Source organism: Bos mutus, chromosome 5, assembly GCF_027580195.1.
Source record: "Bos mutus isolate GX-2022 chromosome 5, NWIPB_WYAK_1.1, whole genome shotgun sequence".
NCBI lineage: Eukaryota > Metazoa > Chordata > Mammalia > Artiodactyla > Bovidae > Bos > Bos mutus.
The window spans coordinates 77,341,617-77,361,375 of NC_091621.1; the positions used below are offsets into that span (position 1 = coordinate 77,341,617).

Genomic DNA, 19,759 nt, shown 5'->3' on the forward strand with positions numbered 1-19,759 from the left:
CACAGGTAAAAACAAACCCCTCAAAAACCTACTAGTAAATTTCCAACTATAGAGGTATCTTGCCTAGCGTGTAGATGATGCTTAAAGGTGACTCGCATCCCTACCATAGGAACCAACTCAATCTTAGGAGCGGCTCTGCATTTGAGGCGATCTGGCCCTTTAAGGCTGCGCCCTCTGTACTGGGTAGCTAGCGTCTCCCGGCCCTCCCTCGGGCAGGGGCGGGGCACTCTAACCCGGAACTGACCGCCGAGCGCAGCCGTCGCTGCCAATCCGCGTCGCGGAAGGAACGAACCTGCGGCCCCTGGAGCGAGTGAGTGATTGCGGCGCCGCCCGCCGGTCGCAGGCGTGGCTGGTTCCCGGCGTTCACCCGCCTCCTTGCCTTTGCTTTCCCCAAAGAAGGCGGGAGGGCGAGCGGCGTGCATCCCCGCGGTGCCTCCCTGCAAGCCTTTCCCCAAATAGGGCCTCTCCGTCCCCCACCGTCCGCGCCCCCGCGTGGGCTGGGCGCACCATCCCTATATCACAGCCGGTGTAGCCTCCGCATCTCGGTCCCCCGGTCCCTGCTCTGTCGCCCCTCCGCCTGAGCGGTCGCCGCCCGTTCCGTCGTTCCTCCGCTGCCACCGCTGCCGGCATCATGGGCAGTGAGCAGAGCTCCGAGGCCGAGAGCCGACCCAACGATCTGAACTCCTCAGGTCGGTGTCCTAACTAATTCTACCCTTCTCCAGCCAGCCCTGCCTGCATGCCGGGCGGGCTGCCTTCCCAGCCTGCTGGGGACTGGGGCCGGCGGACGGGAACGCATAGAAAGCCCTCGCTGTGCTTTTTTTCTTAAAAAAAAAAAAAAAAAAAAAAAGCCATCATCTGTCCTAGCCTTAATTCCCCTGATGGGAACCAGTGCTGTGATTGCAAGCTAAACCAGCGTGGGCGCCCAAGCCCATTTTTGATTTTCAAAACAGCTATTCGTCTCAGCTGCAGCTTACTCCTTGAAAGACTATCTAATTAATATTTGGCTTTAATATTCACGACTGGCAGGGTGAGATTGGGGTCGCACAATGGATGGGTCATAGAACCTCAAAGAACAGATTCCTCCTTAAAAATGGGTCCTAGAAATTCCTTTTGAGAAGGGGCGTGTGACAGGTGTACAATCGCTTTGAACCCTTGCGTGCGAACATGTCCAGAAACTGCATCTTCCCATCGGAAGGTGTTTCGGCTCTCTTTCTCATATAGAAGTTGGCCATGAAGGCAAGTTCTGGTATTTTGCCCTACTCTTTCCGCATCCGTATTTTTTAGATTTCTCTTCGAGTTTAATGTAGAAATGGGACGATTTTTGTTCCTGTAATGTAGTGAGCACTCAAACAGCTGATCCTTAATTGAGGATCGTTTTCACCTTTATTTTTTTATTTGCTACACACCAAACCCTAAAACCACTGGGGCTGCCCTGGATAATAAGCTCTGGAGTGGTTAATCCAAACTGGCTTATAACTGGGGCCTAAAAAGAGTTCTGGTCATAAATAGGGCTGCTCTGACCTTGGTAGGACGTGTAATTCAGAAATGTAGAAGTTAACAGAGTTAGAGGTATTCCACACTGAAATGTGACCTTCAAGGCTAGTTCAGACCATTCTGGGGGCTAGATTGAGATAGCTTTTAACTGTGAACGATATCTATGGCTACATTTTTATTTCTTTGGAAGATCCAGAATGCAGTATCTTATAACAAATACAGTAATAATTGTTATCCTTTACTTTCTTGCCTCTGTGTCAGGCCAGAATCATGTTTTGCAAGAAGTATGTCATCTTTTTAATAGGCTTGTTCGCCTTCTAACCAACAGCATGGGTTCTGACCAGTACCAGAGCATACTAACCAATGCTGCCAAATAGTATAGGCTAAGTGCGTCACATGTGTTCATGTTTAATCCTCTCAGTAGCCCCATTTTACAGACAAGCAGTAGAGGCTACCTCGGAGAAGGCAACGGCACCCCACTCCAGTACTCTTGCCTGAAAAAATCCCATGGACGGAGGAGCCTGGTGGGCTGCCGTCTACGGGGTCGCACAGAGTCGGACATGACTGAAGTGACTTAGCAGCAGCAGCAGCAGTAGAGGCTATCTGGAATCTAGTGAAGTCTGTTATCCTCTGGAGTCTGGGGATAGAGGAATCACTTTGTCCCAGGAAAGATTTCTGGCTTGAGGTTTGTAAAAACATTAGATAAATTACCAAAAGAGGCTAAGAGACATTTCTTGAAGAGCAGTGAAAGCAGCTGAGATTCTAAGAGTGAAGGCCATGCCTCCAGGGACTTTAGCCTGCAGGAGGCAGGATGGTTCTATGGCATGTTTGGATCAACCCTTGAGACATGATTATGGTAAGCCTGCAAATACTACCTTCTAGAGTGTAAAACAATAAAGATTCATTCTTTCCCCAACCAGAAGATGTTTGGGAACGCAGGATGTCTTGGCCTGGGGCGTCCTTAAATCACTTTCTTCTAAATGGCTTACATTTGCCTAGAAACCTGAAATTGATCTGCCTCTTTATCAGTCCTTCAAATTTCTTAATTTTGGCTCAGCCTACCGTTGTCCCACTGGTTTTTTCTGCCCTGTGACTTTAAGGGGTGAGGAGGCTGGTGTGGTCATCTAGGGTTGACACTCAGGGTTGTTTTTTTTGTTTTTTTTTGCGGTAACTAGGATCTATTCAATGTACCAGGCTTACTGTGGTAGGGTGGCTACAGTTTTGCAACCCCAGCATGGCAGGGATGGGCCATGTATACCAATAATCCATTTACCTCCCATTCCCTTCTTAACTCTGTCTCTAGCACTGTTGACCTTGAGTAAGTCACAGCTAAATCTTGTACCCTTATTTTCTCATTGGGAAATAGGGACAAACATCAGGAGGATCAAAGAAACAAAAACAATCTGCTTATTTTGTGTGTTGCATAAACTTTTAGTTACAAAAGCACTTTTATAGATGGCACGTGTGTGTTAGTTGCTTATTCGTGTCTGACTCTTTGTGACCCCACAGACGTTAGCCCACTAGGCTCTTTGGTCCATAGAATTCTCCAGGCAGGAATACTGGAGTGGGTTGCCATTTCCTTCTCAAATAGATAGCTTATGTTCCTGTAAAGTCTGAGGATTTTTTAACACCATAGAAAACAGGTCCTCTGTAATTCATCTCCCCTACTCCAGCCCCCACCACAGGGTAAGTACAGTTAGCATTTTTTTGTGTGTAGGAATGTCCTTTTTAATGACTACAGTGAAAACAGCCTTGTTGAGACAGAGGTGGCTAAATAACATGCAACTCCTGAGCGATGTAACTTTATTTTCAGTGACCCCTTCTCCAGCTAAGCATAGAGCCAAGATGGACGATATTGTGGTTGTAGCTCAAGGCTCCCAGGCCTCAAGGAACGTCAGCAACGATCCTGATGTCATCAAGTTGCAAGAGATTCCAACCTTCCAGCCACTTTTGAAAGGTAAGGGTTTGCATTAAAGAAAATTTATTGACGTATAGTTGATTTACCAGATTGTGTTAATTTCAGGTATATTTTAAAGTGATTCAGTTATGTGTTTGTGTGTGAGTATATTCTTTTTCAGATTCTTTTCCATTATAGGTTATTACAGGATATTGAATATAGTAAGTCCCCCACTGACATCAGGGATAGACCTTCCAGACAGAAAGTTAGTAAAGTAACAGATCCTAACTGACACAATAGAACAATTATACTTAATTGATATCTATAGGTCACTCTGGGCTTCCCTGGTGGCTCAGATGGTAAAGAATCTGCCTGCAATGTGGGAGACCTGGAAAGACTGGGAAGATCCCTTGGAGAAGGGCATGGCAACCCACTTGAGAATTCTTGCCTGGAGAATTCCATGAACAGAGGAGCCTGGTTGGCTAGAGTCCATGGGTCACAAAGAGTCAGACAGGACTGAGCGGCTAGCACACTTACAAAGTATATGTGAGTGTCCCAAAGACCAATGATTTTCTCTTAACTGAATGGGATTTCTGCTATAAGAATTACTCTTTCTGTCTTCCTCTCCTCACAAAAAATGAGGAACTATAAATGATTTAGTTGACCTTCCCTGGTTTACTTAACCTGGTCCAGTATAATAGAAAACATCTTACATTTATAGAACTATTTATATTAAAAGTTTCCTTCCCCTACACAACAGATATATTAATTCTTTAGTTCTTACATCATTACATATGTTTGAATGATTTGTGCCTGATCAGACAAGTAGCAGAGAGAGGCTGAACTTCAACCTGTATCACTGATGTCAAATCTACTAGTTACACTATTCCACGCTGTCCTTAAAAAACAAAAATAAACCCAAATGGTGCTTTATAAATGGTCCATGTACCATCTCATTCTTCCCAGTACTTCATCTGCTTTATAGATGAGGAAATACAAGCTCTCAGTCTTCGCCCGCAGGCCTCGGTGTTAAACTTCAGTAAACTTGTCTGGTTCTTACACAAAACAGCACGTTGTATCCTGTTACCCATCTTCTCGTTAGTTTCTGTTGTTTTAAGGAATATGTGATTCTCCAGAGAAGCCAGCATTAATGAATTTCCCATCTTCATGTATCCTTGTGCAATCAGATTTAAAAGATACACCTTTATCTTTAGAAACTTAGAGGTGGACACTTGTGTTCTGTCCTTGATTGCTTCTGGAATTGCAAGTAGTGCTGCTCACAGTCAGTCTGATCATGCCTCTTCTTCCTGTGAACTATGCCCTCTCTCCTCCCAAAGTCTTTCTGTCTTCCTCTCCTCACAAAAAATGAGGAACTATAAATGACTTGGTTGACCTACCCTGGTTTACTTAACCTGGTATAGTATAATACAGAAAACATCTTACATTTATAGAACTGGATGAGGCCTGTGTGATCTATTTTTGTCCCCACTTTAAGAAGTGAAAGTGTTAGTCACGCAGTTGTGTCTGACTCTTTGTGACTCATTGCACTGTAGCCCACCAGGCTCCTCTGTCCATGGGATTCTCCAGATAAGAATACTGAAGTGGGGAGCCATTCCCTTCTCCGGGGAGATCTTCCAAACCCAGGGATCGAACCCGGGTCTCCTGCATTGCAGGCAGATTCTTTTACTGTCTGAGCCACCAGGGAAGCCCCTGTTCCACTTTCAGTTCAGTTCAGTCGCTCAGTCGTGTCCAACTCTTTGCAACCCCATGAATCGCAGCACACCAGCCCTCCCTGTCCATCACCAACTCCCAGAGTCTACCCAAACCCATGTCCATCGAGTTGGTGATGCCATCCAGCCATCTCATCCTCTGTTGTCCCCTTCTCCTCCTGCCCCCAGTCCTTCCCAGCATTAGGGTCTTTTCCAATGAGTCAACTTTTCAGGGAAATTCTGAAAGCAAACAAAAAACTAAAAAATAAATAACAAAAAACCCAGAACTTTGAGATATATTTAATATTTTTCAGGAATTACTGTTTCTTCTTTGACCATTTGAACTAACTCATACTTCATAAGTTGACTAGCATGGGAAGCATCTACAAGAAGGTTTGGTGTTAAGGCAAGTTAACCTCAGATTTAAAATCGTCCCTGGGAACTCTGGGAGTGAATAGTTAGTGCACTGCAGTTAATGCAACACAGCTGGATGTGGTTGCATTGCTCCTTGGATTTTATTATTTTTTATCCAAGTGTAGTTGATTTGCAGTAGTATGTTAGATTCAGGTGTACAGCATAATGATTCAGTATTTTGTAGATTATGTTCCATTATAGGTTATTTCAATATAATGGGCCTAATTTCCTGTGCTATACAGTGTATCCATGTGGCTTATCTATTTTATGTCTAATAGTTTGCATGTGTTAATTTCATACCTGTAATTTGTCCCTCCCCACTTCTTCTCCTCTTTAGTAACTACAAGTTGTTTTTTTTCTACACCTGTAAATCTGCTTCTGTTTTGCATATACATTCGTTTTTATTATTTTTTAGATTCTGCATATATGTGATGTCATACAGCATTTGTCTTTGCTCGGCCTGACTTCTGTCATGAGGCATAATATTCTCCAGGTCCATCGACTTTGCTGCGAATGGCAGTGTTTCATTCTTTTCTAAGGCTACTATTCCAGTGTGTATGTATTACCACATCTTAATCCGGTAATCTGTTGATGAGCACTTGTTTGTTTCCATATCTTGTTACTTGTAAATCATGCTGCTGTGAACATTGGGGTGCATGTATCTTTTCAATTTAGTGTTTGTTTTTTCTGAATATATGCACAGGAGCGGGATTGCTGGATCGTATGGTAGTACTGTTTTTAGTTTTTTAAGGAACCTCCATACTGTTTTCCCATAGTGGCTGCACCAAATTATATTCTCACCAACAGTTTACAAGGCTTCCATAACCTGGATTTTAATTGGGACTTGGCTTCCAACTGGCTGTGTTGCCCTGGCTTTATTTTTCACCTCTTCGAACCTTGGTTGTTGAGATCATTGAGAACAGGTGCCGGAGAGAGGAACGCTCATGAAAAGTAGCTTATAGTTAAGAGGAATCTTGGGATTTGGCTACTGAAGGTAGAAAAATCACTTTATGAGCGTGCTGAGAGCGGTGTGAAAACAGAAATGGCAACAAGAGGCAGTGGCCAGGCTGCCAGGAAACAAAAAAAGGCAGTGAATATTTAAGTTACTGCTTGTGCTTCACTCGTGAAGAAACGTCTCGAACAGTGATTAGAAAAGGTAGGCCAGGGAGACGGTTGGGTGGAAATAGTAAGTATAGTCATGATATTAACAGTAATTGTAGCTAATCCTTACCTCCCATTCTATGTGTGACCTTTTTTCCGTTCCCCACTTCCTCCCTTCTTTCTTCCCTCACTTCCCCCTTTCCCTCCTTCCCTTCTTTTCTTTCCTTTCTTCCTTTCTTTTGCTGCAGTGGGTCTTAGTTGCAGCATGCAGAATTTTCCTCGGCGGTATGTGGGATCTAGTTCCCTGACCAGAAACTGAACCCTGGGCCCTCTGCATTGGGAGTGCGGCATCCTAACCACCTGACCGCCAGGGATGTCCTTTGTTCTTTCCACTTTCTAGATTAAACATTGGCATTTAGAGAGCTTCAGTTCATGGCCTAGAGAACTGCCATCTCAAGTTGGCATCTGGATATCGAGTTTTAACTATTTTGTATGTGGAATAAGACTCAGTTTCAGACTCATGGATGCAGAGAATGCATTGGTGGTTGCCAGAGGGGAGTTGTGGGGGAGGTTAAGAGGTACAGACTTGCAGTTATAAAATAGACAAGTCCCAGGGTGTAAAGCACAGCATCAGGAATATAATTGGTTATACTGTAATAACTCTCTGTGTTGATAGATGGTACCTGGATTTATCATGGTCATCTTTTGTAAGGTATAAAAATATCAAATTACTGTTTACACCTGAAACAAATATAGTATTAGAAGTTAGTTATACTTTTTTTTTTTGAAAAGAACTCAGTTTCCAATTCTAGGGAAACCCATGGTAAAAATCACTAGGCTGTAAAGGGAAATAGGGTGAGGGACATCAGCTGGTTTGGATTTTTAGAGGCCTTGTTCCTTACAGAGCCTCCTGCCTTTTTTTTTTTTTAATTATTTACTTATTACTTTTGGCTGTGTGGAGTCTTAGTTGTGGTGTGCAGGCTTAGTTGGCCCATGGCATGTGGGATCTTAGTTCCCCCGACCAGGGATGGAACCCACGTCCCTTGCATTGGAAGGTGGTTTCCTAAACACTGAACCACCAGGGAAGGAAGTCCTGAGCCTCCTGCTTTGACATTGTTCCGCCTGGTATAAAGCCCCGCATCTGCCTGCAGGACTGGGCAGGGGTGACTCATCACTGTTGCCTTTATTCCTAATCTCTTTTTTTCCTCCTCTGCTGCTTTTGGGATGAGGCTGTTTCTCAAAGTAGTAAAAGGGCCACACAGTGAGGGCTGTACCCACAGGTTTGATTTCAGAAAGCTTTATTCAAGTTAATGACAGTGTATTCTTTCGAAACAATATATTCAAGCCCTGCACAGAGTTCAGTATTGTTCTGTAATGTCATCTGACACAGTGCTAATGCTGGTGGGTGATCTGCGGAGGTTGTGCCTGGGCGAGTTTGGATTCTCTGACTGAGGTAATGTGTGCGTTTTTTTCTTTTTTTTTTTTTTTTAATAAGCAAGCAGATTCTTTCTTTGGTCTTAACCCTTTTGGGTAAACATCGCAGGGTATAATTTATGCTCCACACAAATGCCAAGTAACATTACATTAGCAAGGTTCCTCTTTTAAAACCTAAAGACTTTCCTTTCTTTCCTAGAAGTCTCTGAAGTAGCAGCTTCTTCTGAAATGTAACACACTTAAGAGAAAAGCAGAAATTAAAAAATTAGAATGTAGCCACAAATGACTGAGACAGAGCACAAAAGCAAAATGTAGATTTGATGCAAATTAGATTCCCAGAGGACTTCTTACTTAAAATTCAACCACTCCTATTTTTTAATGAATCTCAGTTTTTTTATGTCATTCTACAGAAATGAAATACGAGAGAAATGCAATATTGATGTTTTATGTATCAAAGTTATAAGACTGTTCACTCCTGGTGATAAATACATGCGCATGGGAGTGAGGACATGATGGTGTGTACACATATGATGTTTTTGCAACTGACCTTGGATACAAACATAATATTGTCTTGTTGCCTAGGAAGGGGACAGTCTTATTACGAACATATATAGTGTAAAAGCTTCAGTGATACTAAGCAGATCTGTTGGGAGGTCTGTGCTTGGTTGTTAAGAAGATGACATACATGAAGGAGGTTTTGACAATTAAAAGGAGCCTGAGGCTTTCCTTGGTGGAGCAAAATCTCGAAAAACAGCAGTGAAGGTTCTGAAATCATGGGTAATGTTGAGAGAGAGTGCTTGAAGTTTAAGTGGAAGATGGTAGGTGAGAGAAGCATGAATCGATGGAAAAGGTTGATATGAAGAACACGAGGGAGCTGGATTTCAAATGACCAGTTTATTCATGTCTTTCTCACTCACCCACCTATTAGCCGGACAAATAAAATAATAAAGGAAGTTGGCCCTGGCATGCATCAGAGACCTGCCTCTGCCACCTGCCAGGCCTCACCTCCACATTGGAAAGTGGAGTGACAAAGGAGGCAGCCAGGGGTGAGTCTCAATCAGAGCCCCAGTCTTCTCTGAGTGACCTCCAGACCCATGGTTGATCCTAAGAGTATAGTTCCCTCCAGGTACTATCTTTGAAATGTTGATAATTCATTCCTTTATTACCTGTTACATTGTATGTGGAATAGCGCTTCAGTTAACCTTTTAAAGGTGGCCGTAAACCAGCCAAGTGTGAGTCTTATTCAGAAGAGTGGGACATACCAGGAGAATGGTCACTGTAAACCATAGAGAAGATTTGTGAGAGCAACCTCACTTTGTTCCGCGCTCCAGGAAATCTCTGTGCCTGTATCTGTTCTTGTCTCTTTGCATGAAGTCTCTAAGAAGGTGTGTCTGTGCCTTTTATTAAAGACCCTTAAATAATATCTTTTAAAGAAATTAAGAGAAGAAAACCTATATATAGAATATGTACTCATGTGCTTATCATTTCAGGAATTCTTAATCCCTTCCTGTAGACTGAAGCATCCATTGATGAAATTTGTTCTTAGTTTGAAGAACTTCTTGTAGCATTTCTTACAGTGCAGGTCAGCTGGAAGCAAATTCTTTCTGTTTTTATTTATATAAGAATGTCAGTTTTGCCCATTATTGTTATAAGGTTTTTTTCTTTCTTTTTTCTTTTATGATGACTATGTTTTTGAGGAGATATTGTGAGACTGTGTAATTTTGTTTTTCAAGACCATTTCTTTCACCAGTTATACTATCTATTGATATTTCTTGCTTGAATTCATTATACAGTGATGGTTTCCAAATAGTGGTTTTCTGACTTTATCATTCCTTCTACGTTTATTGGTTTGCATTTTACTGTAAGGAAGACCCTTCTCTTCTCCCCAGTATTTATTCATTTATTTAAGTCAGTGTGGAACAGTGAATTCCTATTTTATTCAGTGGGTTATGATCTGTTAAAGTCATTACATTCAGCCTTCCACATCTGTGGGTTCTACACCCACAGATTCACCTAAGGGCAGACTGAAAATATTCAGGAAAAAAATTCCAGAAAGTTCCAAAAAACAAAACTTGAATTTTTCTGAGCACCAGCAACTACTTACATATCATTTGCATAAATTTCCATAGTATTTGCATTGTATTAGATACTATAAGTCGGAGAAGGCAATGGCACCCCACTCCAGTACTCTTGCCTGGAAAATCCCATGGATGGAGGACCCTGGTAGGCTGCAGTCCATGGAGTCACCAAGAGTCGGACATGACTGGGCGACTTCACTTTCACTTTTCACTTTCCTGCATTGGAAAAGGAAATGGCAACCCACTCCAGTGTTCTTGCCTGGAGAATCCCAGGGACGGGGGAGCCTGGTGGGCTGCCGTCTATGGGGTCGCACAGAGTCGGACACAACTGAAGCAACTTAGCAGTAGCAGCAGCAGATACTATAAGTAATCTAGAGATGTTTTAAAGTATATGGGAGTACTGCATAGGTTATGTACAAATATTATACCATTTTATATAAATGACTTGAGCATCCAGGGACTTGATAACTGTGGGAGTCCTGGAATTAGTGCCTCCATGGACACCAAGGGATGACTATTTATTTTCAGTCTGAAAATGCTCCAAATTTGGCCAGTTGAAATACCATCAGTTTAGCTTCTTGTGTCCTTTACATGTGCTCTCATTATTCTTTGAGCATATTTTAAATTTCTGGCACAATATAATGTTCCCTGGCCCCAGCACTAGAACTGAGTATTTCTTTAGGAGTGCTGTTCTTTCAGTGGAGAGGGGTGTTTAGAAACCACTTCCATACCTTCTCAGTGTTTAAGCAGGAAATATACACATGTGTATATATACAAACACACATTAACATCAGTATTTAATTTTATATTTACTCATATATATATTGAAAGAGGAGAGTGAAAAAGTTGGCTTAAAACTCAACTTTCAAAAAACTAAGATCAGGGCATCTGGTCCCATCACTTCATGGCAAATAAATGGGGAAACAATGGAAACAGTGACAGACTTTATTTTCTTGGGCTCCAAAATCACTGCAGATGGTGACTGCAGCCATGAAAGATGCTTACTCCTTGGAAGGAAAGCTATGACCAACCTAGACAACTTACTAAAAAGCAGAGACATTATTTTGCCAACAAAGGTCTGTCTAGTCAAGGCTATGGTTTTTCCAGTAGTCATGTACGTGAGAGTTGGACTACAAAGAAAGCTGAGCGCCAAAGAATTGATGCTTTTGAACTGTGGTGCTGGAGAAGACTCTTGAGAGTCCCTTGGACTGCAAGGAGATCAAATCAGTCAATCCTAAAAAAAAACAGCTCTGAATATTCACTGGAAGGACTGATGCTGAAGCTGAAACTCCCAATACTTTGGCCACCTGATGCGAAGAACTGACTCATATGAAAAGACCCTGATGCTGGGAAAGATTGAAGGCAGGAGGAGAAGGGGACATCAGAGGATGAGATGGTTGGATGGCATCACCGACTCAATGGACATGAGTTTGAGCAAGCTTTAGGAGTTGGTGATGGACAGGGAAGCCTGGTGTGCTACTGTCCATGGGAGTCACAAAGAGTCACACAACTGAGCGACTGAACTGAGCTGATATATATTGAAAAGGATGAATTCATACTTACGGGCTCAACATGGTCTTTGATCTGTAGGTTTATAGCTTTTTAGCAAATACTTTGGCCATTATTTCTTCAGTATTTCTCCTATTCTTGCCTCTCCCAGTTTCTATGTTTGACTACTGCTGCTAAGTCACTTTAGTCGTGTCCGACTCTGTGCGACCCCATAGACGGCAGCCCACTAGGATCCTCCGTCCACGGGATTTTCCAGGCAGGAGTACTGGAGAGGGGTGCCATTGCCTTGTGTTTTCTCACAGGTCACTGTTGCACCTTTTTTGTTTTTTTAGTTGTTTTTCTTTCTGTCCTGCTTTGGATAGTTTTTATTGCTATGTTTCCAGGTTCAGTGGTCTTTTTTTCTGTTGTGTCTATGCTGCCCTTAATCCCATCCAATGTATTTTTGGTGGTGGTAGTGGTTTAGTCACTAAGTCGTATCTGACTGTTGCGACCCCATGGACTGTAGCCTGCCAGACTCCTCTGCCCAGGGGATTCTCCAGGCAAGAATACTGGAGTAGGTTGCCATTTCCTTCTCCAGGGGATATTCCTAACCCAGGAACCGAACCCAGGTCGCATGCATTGCAGGCAGATTCTTTACCGACTGAGCTATGAGGGGAAATGTATATAACTTCAGATAATCGTGTTTTTCAGCTTTCGATTATCATGCTTATGTTTGTTTGTCTCTTTTTTGAGAGTTATATTAACTCTTAACTCTTGTCAGTCTATCCTTTCTGGATCTTTCTTTTTTCTTAAACGAGGAGCTTTCCCATGTCACATTTTCCCATTTTCCTACTTTTTTCATGTCTGGAAATTTTTTTACTGTATGCCAAACATTGTAAATCTTGTTTTTAGGTGCTGGATTTTGTTTGATTCCTTTAAAGGATGTTGGACTTGGTTCTGGCATAAGTTGTCATCAGTTTGGTTCTTTCTAGGCTTGCTTTTGTGGAGAAGGCAATGGCACCCCACTCCAGTACTCTTGCCTGGAAAATCCCATGGATGGAGGAGCCTGGTAGGCTGCAGTCCATGGGGTCGCTAAGAGTTGGACACGACTGAGCAACTTCACTTTCGCTTTTCACTCTCATGCATTAGAGAAGGAAATGGCAACCCACTCCAGTGTTCTTGCCTGGAGAATCCCAGGGATGGGGGAGCCTGGTGGGCTGCCGTCTCTGGGGTCTCACAGAGTTGGACATGACTGAAGCGACTTAGCAGCAGCAGCAGCAGGCTTGCTTTTGAGTTTGGTTAAGGCTCATCTAGAGCAGCCTATCCTGGTTTATTAAGCCTCCCTCCTAAGGCAGTACCCTTCTGATCATGCTACCCACTGCCTCGTGTATTATGACATCTTTCCACTCTGGCTTCTGGGAACATGAGCTACTCTGAGCCCTATGTGAGTTTCAGAAATTGTTTGGCTTACTGCTGTTCTGGGCCTTTCTCCAGCCTTGTGAAATTTCAGCCCATAAATTCATAGGTTAGTGCCAAGTGTTTGGGGGTACCCTGAGCACTCTTTGAGTGTGCTTATGGAACACCCTCCCCTCCCATCTTCTGTCCTGTAAGTGCTAGACACCTTCGTCCTGGCGAGCTCTGTCCCTCTTCAACTCATTGTGGCTGCTTTTCCTCCCTGGTCTGCATCCTGGGAGCTGCCTTCCAGCAGGAAGCTGGGGAAGTGATAGAGCTCACTTGTCTCCCTTCTCACGGGGCTCACAGTTGCGCACTGCCTGTTACACAATATCTGAAAAGAGTGTTTTGTGTATTTTCTCTGGTTTTCTAGCTGTCTATGGAAGGCATAATAGCAGGTAATCCTTCATGGACAGAGCAGAAATCCTCCCCAAAGATGCTTTTTAATCCGTGTTTTTCTGTCAGTTGCCACTTCTTCGTTTTACTTAAGCCCCTCTTGCCCACAGCTTTTGATTAACTACACTGGGCGTTCATTTCTGGAAAATCCTGGTAAACTCCTGTCCAGGTTCTAGTAGTCCTCCAGAGAGCGGAGGTACTAAGAGTGTAAGACACAGCTGCTGCCTTTTGAGAGCGTGTCATTTTGTTGGTTACTATTTCGACAGGTGAATAACTCGTAGTGTTATAGTGTGTGTGATACTGGCCAGGACCCAACAGACTAGGTACGCACAGAGGAGAGACTCATTAATTTGACCTGGGAATTTAGGGTAGGCTTCACAGAGGAAGTAACACTTTAGCTGGGCTTCCAGAAATGAATGGAAGGTAGCCACCTTGAGAATACAGGCTCAAGGAGGGGATTCATGGTTTAAAATCTTTCAAGTAAATATTGGTTGGCCAAAAGGTTCACTCAGATTTTTCCCGAATGAACTTTTTTGGCTAACTTACTAAAGAGAAGTAAAAGATGCCTAAAGAGTTCTTGACTAAAATTACATCTCAAACATACGGCTTGAATTTTCTGTTCTTACCCAATGTATGCAGGTTACCCAAATGTATGTGGATTAAATTCTGATTTTAATTTTAAGCCATATGACATTAATTTACTGGAATAATTATTAGATAATTTATGTACTGACTATTCATTCTATTCTATTTCTTTAAACTTTTAATTTGTGTTATGTTATGATTTGAAGCAAAATATACATGGTTTATTTTACTTTAGCTAGAACCCAAGGATATACCCTTTGCTTCGGGAGACGATGAAGGACAGGGAGCCTGGCAGGCTGCAGTCCATGGGGGCGCAAAGTGTCAGACACAACTTAGCCACTGAACGGCAACGAAGGATCTCTTTTTCTGAGCAGTAACTTTTCCTGCCTGAGTCAGCCTTTTACCCTGGAATATGACACTGAAGATGGGTATACAGTATATATTTCCTTTTAAGGTTCTAGTTTTGTCAGTAGTTTCTGCTAAGTGACAGCCTAGACAAAGTCTAAGGCTGAACAGTATAAAATTTTGTTAGTCATTTTCAATTTTTCTTTTTTCCAGAAATCACATATAAAAATTCTTCTATTTTAAAACACTCCAGCATTTTAAGACTGAAATGGTTTTCCAGGAAAGTCAAAGTTTAAAAGGTATTCACAGAATTTTGAAAAAATTCGATTTCTCCCAGCCTCCAAATTTTAACTGATTATTAGACATTACTTTGATGTTCATTTAATCATATTTGGAATTGGTACTACATAAGGTTTCTTACTCTGAGCACAAGTGGAAGCCATATGCTTTTTTTTAAAACTGTATACTTCATACGTTTGCTTATTCATTTGACCAAATTCATTAAGCTCTTGCTGTTGGTCAGATATTGTTGGGCTAGACACAAAAATAAAAACCATAACTCCTTCCCATGAAGAGCTCACAGGTTTAGTGAGGGAAATATGCATTTACACACATATATATATGTATATATATATAGTTTTTTAAAGATATATATATTGTTCTTTTAAAAAGTATTTTATTGTAGTATAGTTGCTTTTCAATGTTGTTTCTACTGTACAGCAAAGTGAATCAGCGATACATATACATATATCCTCACTTTTTTGGATTTCCTTCCCACTTAGGTCTCCAGGGAGCATTGAGGAGCATTCCCTGTGATATACAGTAGGTTCCCATTAGTTATCTATTTTAGACATAGTATCAATAGTGTATATATATCAATCCCAATAGAGGGAAAACTATTGGATTGTCCAAAAAAGTTCACTGGGGTTTTTCCGTTACATCTTACAGAAAATCACAAACACACTTTTGGGTCAACCCAATATATTGTTAACAGATAAATTGTGACCCACATGGTAAGCGGTGTAAATAAAGTGAACCTAGTGGTTGGAACCATCAGAAAACCTAAGGATAGAACAACGTACTGTGTCTGAAAGAGGCCAGAAAGGTTGACTAGAATCAGAACAACTTAGAAGAATTTATATTTGTGGTCTTGATAGTAATTATTTCCAGAACTTTATTATGCATAATAAAGCCACCTGGAAAAACTTTTTAAAAATTGCTGATTTTAGGGCCCCCAAACTCAAGGGAGTCTGAATCAGTAGGTTCAGATGTAAGACAACCATCTGTGTGTTGAGCTAGGGATTCTGAAATGGGTTCATAAACAACACTTTGGAAAACAAGGAGCCAAAGTTTATGACCTTGAGTCCTACTTGAAGTCACAAAAACTAATAGATCATTCAACTAAATGATTTAGACATCTTTTTTTTTTTAAAGAGATGTGGTTATCAAAAAGGTATTTTGGAAAATGTTACTAGGTTTTTTACTATTTTGGGATGAAATCAATTATTAAAACAGTGATTCACATTTAATACTTGTGCATTAAATTTTAAATTCATTGGTAATTCATTGTTTGTAGAAGAATCTGTTAAAAGTCACAGATTTTTGATAATGTTTAAGTGTTTTTATCTCTACCAAAATTCAGTTTCATAGAAATTCAATGAAATGCAAAGTGATATTTAAAAAAATGAGTTTGGATAATTATTTATCTTATATAGGCAGATGGAAATCAGTAACAAAAGTTTCTAAACATGTTTACTTACATATGAAATTGTCAATAGACAAATGTGTAGAAATAAAAATGCAGTTTTGATTTTCCAGATTTTTGGAACAGACATACAACCATTGGGGATTTCTTTGTTCTTCATTCAGTCTTTTAAATTGAGGGCTTTTCTCTAACTTATAATTAAAATATTAGTATCATTTATTTCAGTAAATTTTATGTCAAAATTAATATTTAAGCAGCTGCAAGAATGGGCTTTCCAGATGGGTTAGTGATAAAGAATCTGCCTGCAGTGCGGGAGATGCAGGAGACACGGGCTTGATCTTTGGGTCAGGAAGATCCCCTGCAGAAGGAATGGCAACCCACCCTATCTAGTATTCTTGCCTGGAAAAATGCATGGACAGAGAAGCCCGGTAGGCAGCAGTCCATGAGGTCCAACTGAGTGACTGAGCACCCATGCATAGCTTCAAGAGAAGGAAAAAATGATAAATTCCAATGAGAGGGGTTAATAATTAAATAGGCAAAAGAGACATTAAAACGTTTTTTAATGCTGGTAAGTATCATAGTTCTTTCTCATATTTTGCTACTTGTTTTCATAAGATGGCTTCCCTGTAATGTGGTTTAATTTATAGCAGTGTTGCTTTTGACACTTTTGCCGCTAGATGTCACTAGACTAAAACAGTTGGCAAGCTGGTTAAGCCTTGCTACAACCTGTGGCAATATTTGCAAAAGCCTTTGGTTAATTAAGTTGACTCTGTAGCTCCTCTGGATTTCTCATAAAACCAGGTCACGGCTTGCTTCGAGCACAGGCTGGTTGGAAAATATACATGTTCTGTGACACATCAGTGATCTCTAATTAGTTATTTTACTGCTTATCAGGACAGAACAGGAAAAAAATTACTACTGCAGGAAACTTTCAGTGACCTTAAATTTCTAGAGAGAAATTCCACGTTCAGTCTGTCACTATACTCAAAGAAATATTTATTACATCAAAAATTTCTGAAGAATTAGGATTGTGTCTTAATCGTCTCTAATTTCTCAGTGGCTCCCAAAAGCTTTGGGCTTCCCTTATAGTTTAGTCAGCAAAGAATCTGCCTGCACTGCGGGAGACCTGGGTTTGATTCCTGGGTTGAGAAGATCCCCTGGAGAAGGAAATGGCAATCCACTCCAGTTTTCTTGCCTGGAAAATGCTATGGACAGAGGAGCCTGGCAGGCTACAGTCCATGGGGTCGCAAGAGTCGGACATGACTTAGCAACTAAACCACCACCAAAAGCTTGGCAGTTGGTGGGTATTCAGTAAATGATGTTAAGCATTGAGGTAGTATGTACTAAGTCTCTTCAGTCATGTCTGACTCTTTGCAGTTGTATGAACCATAGCCCACCAGGCTCGTCTGTCCATGGGATTCTCCAGGCAGGAATGTTGGAGTGGGTTGCTGTGCCCACCTCCAGGGGATCTTCCTGACCCAGGGTCAAACCCGTGTCTCTTAGGTCTCCTGCGTTGACAGGCAGATTCTTTACGACTAGTGCCCCTTGGAAAACCCCTAAGGTAGTATATATAGGAGATGTCAAAGGGAGAGGAAGCCACACATCCTGCTCTCAAAAAGCCTGATTTGGGAAACAGTCTGCAAAAACATATGCCTGTAGCTCAGGGTGGTGTATATGTAGCAAATGACTAGTGTAGTCATTAAATTCAATGGGATTTCAGTGGATCAGTAGCTCTTGGGAGCTAGGGGCAGTGATTAAAGGTGTCTTCAAGAAAAGGTATTTGAGATGAAAAAGGAGGGCAGGTATAAATGAAGAAAGCTATGAACCAGGGTTCATGGGTAGGAAAATGTGGGCTGTAAAGATTGAGACGGATTAACAACTTAAGGGCTCTGAATCTGAGGCTTATACTTGGACTTAATATTTTCTAGCGGGGTAGGGAACATGAAAGGATATTGCAGTAGGGGAATAATAATCTGTTTGGTTATGCTTTGTAATTTACAGAACACTAGTGCTTGAAGAAAGGTGAGTTAAAGGTGATTACTCTTTGATTTTTAAAATGCTTCTGCTGTTAAGTCTGTTAAAAACACTTATTTAGAAAGATGATAGAGGGCTCAGCATTGTGCCTGATATTTAGTAAACCCTCAATAAAAGATTCTTGTTAATAGTATTATTAAACAAGAAAAAAATGTTAGGGACACTCCATAAAGTAACTGACTACTGTTCTTCATAGAAGTCAAAAGTCATGAAGGACAGGAGTGACTGGAGAATTGTCATAGATTGGAGGAAATTGATAAAGCTGAGCACCGGAGAATTGATGCTTTTGAACTATGGTGTTGGAGAAGACTCTTGAGAGTCCCTTGGACTGCAAGGAGATCCAATCAGTCCATCCTGAAGGAGATCAGTCCTAGGTGTTCATTGGAAGGACTGATGTTGAAGCTGAAACTCCAGTACTTTGGCCACCTGATGCGAAGAGCTGACTCATTTGAAAAGACCCTGAAGCTGGGAAAGATAGAGGGCAGGAGGATAAGTGGACAACAGAGAATGAGATGGTTGGATGGCATCACCGACTCAATGGACATGAGTTTGGGTAAACTCTGGGAGCTGGTAATGGACAGGGAGGCCTAGCGTGCTGCAGTCCATGGGATCGCAGAGTCAGACACGACTGAGCAACTGAACTGAACTGAACTGGAGGAAACTAAGGAGACCTAGTAATGTGGGGTCCTGAATTGGATCCCAGAACAGAAAAGGACACTAGCAAAAAAAAAAAAAAAAAAATGGGAATGTGAGTAAGGTGTGTAGTTTAGTTGATTGTATTGTACTGATGTTAATTTCCTGTTTTGATCATTGTACTATGGTTATGTGCTATGTTAACATTAGAGGAAGCTCTAAAGGGCAGATAGGAATCTATACAACTTTCCTAAGGGTATTTTAAATATTTAAAGTTTAAAAACATAATGATGGCTTACTAAAGATTGCAATTCCATGTTTGAACTAGGTGTTCTACTGAGAGTTCAGATATTGGAAGTTTTACAGTCTCCTACCTTGTAGAATTTTTAGGATGAACTTCTACTAGGATGGCTTAAGTCAAGAGTGAGTTCCCTTGAAGACAGGGAAGTAGAGCTTTTGAAGACCCTAAGTCCATTTTAACCCCTGTAGACATATTGTAGCTAATACATAAAATTGTTCAATGTCTTGGCCTTTAAGGTCACTTGAATTTTGGCTCTTCAGACTGCAGTTTAATGCCCTCAGTGCCCCTTTGCAGAATGTTCACAGTAATCTAATGAGACTTCCCAGGGATTTGCCATCAGTCCCTTTGTTGCTTTTCAATAAAAAGCGATTTCTTATAGCATTCTGCCTATGAGCCTTTGTTATGTGTTTTCATCATCTTTACTCAGGTTCTCTGTGGGCCCAGAACAGCAGTGGACGAACATCTCGTGTTTGTAGAGCTGTTGGGTGCAATAAATCAGTGTAGGAATCTTATCTATTATTGGGTTGGCCACAGAGTTTGTTCTGGTTTTTCCATAAGATGTTGTGGAAAAGTCCAATCAAACTTTTTGGCCACCTCTATACTTATAACCTTGGGGAAAAAATTTAAATTATCAAAAAAGCATACTTTCAAATATTTGTGCTTCTGTGCTCTAGATATTTAAGATAAGAGGAA

At 41.4% G+C, this 19,759-nt stretch overlaps 1 protein-coding gene across 2 annotated transcripts in view; it reads left to right on the plus strand.

Moving 5' to 3' along the window:
• Positions 1-226: 226 nt before the first annotated feature.
• Positions 227-19,759, plus strand: part of BORCS5 (BLOC-1 related complex subunit 5) — a 99,546-nt gene continuing 80,013 nt past the window's right edge. The window contains exons 1-2 of one of the 2 annotated variants that reach the window (XM_070371107.1): positions 227-310; positions 3,308-3,451. In XM_070371107.1, the coding sequence (XP_070227208.1) occupies position 310; positions 3,308-3,451 (145 nt within the window). In that variant the 5' untranslated portion in view covers positions 227-309. The other variant, XM_005890033.3, reaches the window with a different exon arrangement.